This window comes from Cariama cristata, unplaced genomic scaffold, assembly GCF_000690535.1.
Source record: "Cariama cristata isolate BGI_N322 unplaced genomic scaffold, ASM69053v1 scaffold34506, whole genome shotgun sequence".
NCBI lineage: Eukaryota > Metazoa > Chordata > Aves > Cariamiformes > Cariamidae > Cariama > Cariama cristata.
In genome coordinates this window covers 6,603-11,106 of record NW_009624443.1, presented here as the reverse complement: position 1 = coordinate 11,106, position 4,504 = coordinate 6,603, and the positions used below count along the sequence as shown (strand labels likewise).

The 4,504-nt window shown below is 58.1% G+C and overlaps 1 protein-coding gene across 1 annotated transcript in view; it reads left to right on the top strand.

The window, feature by feature from the left end:
* Positions 1-186: 186 nt before the first annotated feature.
* LOC104163993 (seizure 6-like protein) overlaps positions 187-4,504 on the top strand; it is a gene marked incomplete at its 5' end in the record, with an annotated part of 10,524 nt that continues 6,206 nt past the window's right edge. The window contains one exon of the mRNA XM_009703171.1: positions 187-320. Within this exon, the coding sequence (XP_009701473.1) occupies positions 187-320 (134 nt within the window). The remainder of the gene's footprint in view (positions 321-4,504) is intronic.

The window sequence follows — 4,504 nt, the reverse complement described above, 5'->3', positions numbered from 1 at the left end:
GGTGCCGGTGGCACCGCCTGGGTTTGTGGGGCTACCAAAAATCTTCTGCACTTCAGTGGTGTTGGCTGCTGGAGCAGGGACCCAGGTGCTGGGTTTTAGGGCAGCGGGAGCACCCGGGTGTGGGAAGGAGCTGGGGGGTGAGCCGTTCCCCCGGGGCAATCGCTGATGTGCGTTCCTTCCCCCCAGTTCTCTGCAGTATGAGCTTCCACGACCCCGAGGGCTACATCGACTCCACAGACTACCCCCCGCTGCCCCTGCACAGCTACCTGGAGTGCACCTACAACGTCACCGTCTACACGGGCTACGGCGTCGAGCTCCAGGTGAGAAGCGCATCGGTGGGGGGATCACCATGGCCTGAACCCCTGCTCCGCAGCAGCAAATGATGCAAAGCACCCGCAGCCTTGGGCACGGCTGCCCCGTGCAACCTGCACTTGCTAAAAAAACCCCTTCCAAGGGAAAAAAACTAGATTTTTCTTGGGCCGTGTAATAAATAAACTGTACAAGGGAACTGGTACATCCTGAACGTCAGCAATGATCAAAGCATTAAAATGCCATGCAATTAATTTAACAACGAGGCACTGGCAGACCATTTGTAAAAAAAAAGGCATTCAGCTTTCATGGGAAGGGGCGAAGCAGCAGCACTGTCTTCGGCACGGCCACCAGCCCCCTGCCCTCGCTCCCCAGCCTGCCCCAAGGTGTGCGGGCAGCCCGTGTCCCCTCTTCAGCCAGCACTTGCTTTGGACAGGTTTTGAAATGGCTCCTACACCGAAGCAGGGCCACGTCCCTGACAACTGAAGGACAAAAACCCCACGGTCACGCAGGTGTTTTGCAGCAAACCCCAGCAGCGTGCTGCAGCAGAGCACCAGGGTTGAGTTTCTGTAGGAAGGCGTCTGTAAACGCCGTGAGCTGGCACACACGGGAGCATGGCACAGCGAGCACGGCCGGTGTGGGCACAGCGCACCGTGTGCCAGGGCGCCCGCCGTGCCGGTGCTGTGCAAACCCATCGGAGTGAAGGGGTCTGGCCCAGACAGATGTGCTTGGGCAGCTCTCCCTGAAATGCTGCATCCCACAGCCTGGCAAGGCTGAGAGCAGTGCAGGACCCTTAACACATTTCAGACACCATGGGTCCACAGTCTCCGTGCTCTGGTGTGCAATTCCTTCTTGTTCTTGCGTTTTTCCCTATGTCACCGTTTGCATCCGATTAAAAGCCATTAACTTTTAATCTGTGTAGTTAAGAACGTGCATTAAAAGGAGTCGTAGTTCCAGCGAGCTTGCTCCTGCCGTCCCTCCGGCGGGCACAGGCAAGGGGCTGACCTCTGCGGCACGGCTGGAAGCGAGCCATGGTGGGGAGGTTGCCCTGGGAGCTGGCAGAGCCGGGCAGCGGCAAGCACTGGGATGTGTGCGTGTCAGACGCTTTTCCATGGCAGTAACTGTCTCCCCAAATCCGCAGGGTGCTAAAGACAGGCTGCTCTGCTGTAATTCGCCTCTGTCCATAATCCATCAGGTGACACCACTCCTGACCTCGCTCCATTGTAAGCTGAGATTTTAATGGAGCATAAAATTAGCCTCTCCACCCCCCCGAGCTTTGCGTTTCGCTTTGCTGATGCTTCTGAGCATTTCAGACGAATTAAATCACAACAGCAGGTCCACACTGGCTGAGCACGGCCTCATCTGGAGCTGGCTGAACCTGCACCATGCGTCCCATCCGGCAACCTGCACCATGCGTCCCGTCCGGCAGCAGCTCCCGGGGTGCCCGGGATGCCCGCGGGCGGCCGGGCAGGGCTGAGCCATCCTGGCTGGATGGGTAGCGGTGAGAGCTGGAGGAGGATGGGCCCTGGGGCTGCAGGCAGTGGTGCTGAGCACCCCAGAGCTGCTGCCTGCAGCTGAGTGCAGCAAAGCACCGGCCGGTGCCTTGCCCCAGGGTAGGCAGCAGCTCAGCAGAGATTACCCCAACCGCTGCAGGGCCCCTCCGTGGGTGCCCGTGGGTGAGGATGGATGTGCTCCAGGACGAGGATGGATGTGCTCCAACCTGACAGCGTCAGAATGCCTGACCCACCGCTGCAGGCAGCGAGCTCTACAGAAGGCTTTTTTACCATTTAGGCAGCAGCGGCGACATGATTTATGTCCCAAGGAAGCTAGAAATAGCATTCATAGCAAGCAAGACAACAGATTTATCCCCTCTCTTTAGTTCACGCAAAGGATGTCACACAAGGTACATGCAGACAGCGTGGTGCAGAAACGTTGTCCGTGTTTGCATGCAAACCTGATTTTAAAACAAGTCCACCCTGGACGTCATCCCCAACCAGTGGGGCTGGTGCAGAAAGCTCTGCTCCCATGGCTGGGACTTTTCCCCCCCATCACAAAGAGGCTTTGCCGTAAGGACCTGTGCCCAGCTGCTCCCGACAAGCCTGCAAGACCAGCATGAAAGACAGGCAGCCGAGGGAGCTGAACCTGGAGGATTCCCTGCACAAGACTGGTGGGGGGGGAACAGCTGGCTGGTAGCCAGCCCCAAACGCAGCCAGCCCGAGACACAGCCAGCCCCCGGCAGCGTCTCAGCCCCTCGCCCCAGGGCTGGGGAAATGGGGCACAGCGTAACAGAAGGGCTGGTAATCGTGGGGTTTGTGCTATCTCTAATCCTTGCCTCCCCTCCCAGGTGCCAGGACCTACGGCAGAGCACAGGGAGAGCGTAGGGCCCTGGGGACCATCCCAGCACCATGCCTCAGTTTCCCCACCTGTAAACCAAGACCAATGGCCTCATTCCGGCTTGCACTTTAGGGAGTGATTAGCACAGACAGGCTGGAAGGTGCCAGTCCTAATTCTGTGTTGTTTCCTATGAGAAGGGCTGGGACTGGAGGTGGCAGGGAGGACTGGTGACTTCAGGGAAGGCTCACAGGTCCGGCTGGCAGGTACCGCTGCTCGTCCCCGATGTGTCAGCCTGGCTGGGGGCAATGCCCATGACCGAACCAGGTGGGATGGCTGTTACCTCCCCGCTGCTCCCCCTTGTTTTGCCTGGCACTGACGGACTCTCTTCCATCACTTTTTAATTATTTCACATGTACAAGCGCTGCGAGCTTCAGTGGCTCCAAGGCTAATTACATCAGGCAGGTGCTGGAGTAACTTCCTCAGCTGCCTCACCGTGATGTGGATAATTGGTTAACATTTAAGTGATTTGGATTTAATTCACAGCTCCTGTAATGGAGATGGGCAGGGGAGACCTTGCTGGGTGAGGAGAAGTGGGGCTGAGCTCTTTTGCCAGGATGGTGCGATGCAGAAGTGACCCACAGGTGACTCCTTTGTTCACGTGGGTTTGGTGGGGCTGAGCTGGGAGCCCTGGAAGCCAGACCTGCTTGGGGATGCTGGTTTGGGAGAAGCCAGGCTGGGCTGGGGAGTGGAGCTGTGCAGGTGCTGTGCTGCTCTGTGGTGGGGTGGGCCGGGAGGCTGGGTTGGGTGGGCTCTGCGTGGAGCCTGGGCTGGTGCACTCCCCTGTCACGAGTGGTGCACGGTCTCAGCGGGTTCTGCTGGAGGCTGGATGTGAGGAAGGATGTCCTGGAGAGCGTGGGGGAAGGTTTCCCCCAGGATTCTGCATGGGGCACAGGGAAGGCAGAGCAACTGATGGTGAAGTGCTACCTCTTACCTCTGTGAATCTTTTTAAAGGTGTCTGTAGGAGAAAAGAGAAGCCCTTGGTACAGGAAGGAGCTGACTCTCAATTCAGGGGTTATGGGAGAGCCCGGTGGTGGCAGGAATGACTGTGGCATTGCAGCCTTGCCCCAAAACAGAGACCGAGAGTGCAGACCCCTGGGGCTGCTCCTGTGCAGCACTTGGAGCCATTTAGGAGGCCCCCAGGACCCTCTGCTTCCTTCCCTTGCCCCCTTTGGAGTCAGACCCTTGCTTGCTGTGGGGGGAATCTCCCTTCGGTGAGGAGCAGGCACAAAGCCTGGACATCAGGTGTGGTGTCAGGAGGGACTCCCAGCAAACCTGCCTGGGGCTGGGGGCTCCCCAGGGCAGTGTGAGAGCTCGGGGTCCCCGCTCAGCTCGTTGCCGGCACCCCCCTGCATCCCTTGGAGCATCCCAGAATGAGCTGTGCCTCAGCCTGCTTGTCCCCGTGCCAGCCGGGTTGTGCCATCGCAGCCCTGAGAGCTGCGGAGCAGCCAGCTCTTCAAATGCTTAGTTAAATTGTATTTATTTTTAAAATTCTTGAATCTTCTTGGCAGGAAATAGAATTTCCCTAAAGAGATTTTGTAGTGGGTGAGCGAGGCTGGCAGTCGGAATCAAGGCTCCCTCCTGTCTTCCCAACAGACTCTTTAGGAGCTGACATTGGTGCAGTCTTTGATTAAAGTAAGAACTTGTCCTCCCCAGCCCCTGGCAGGAACTCACACATATGGTCCCTCTCGCAGCGGCTGACGGTCCCTGGCATGAGGCCACTGCATCCGTCTGTACCCGCCGGTTACTCCAGAGCGGAGGGGTTCCTCGGAGGATGCCAGCCTACCTGGCACTGGCATGGGGA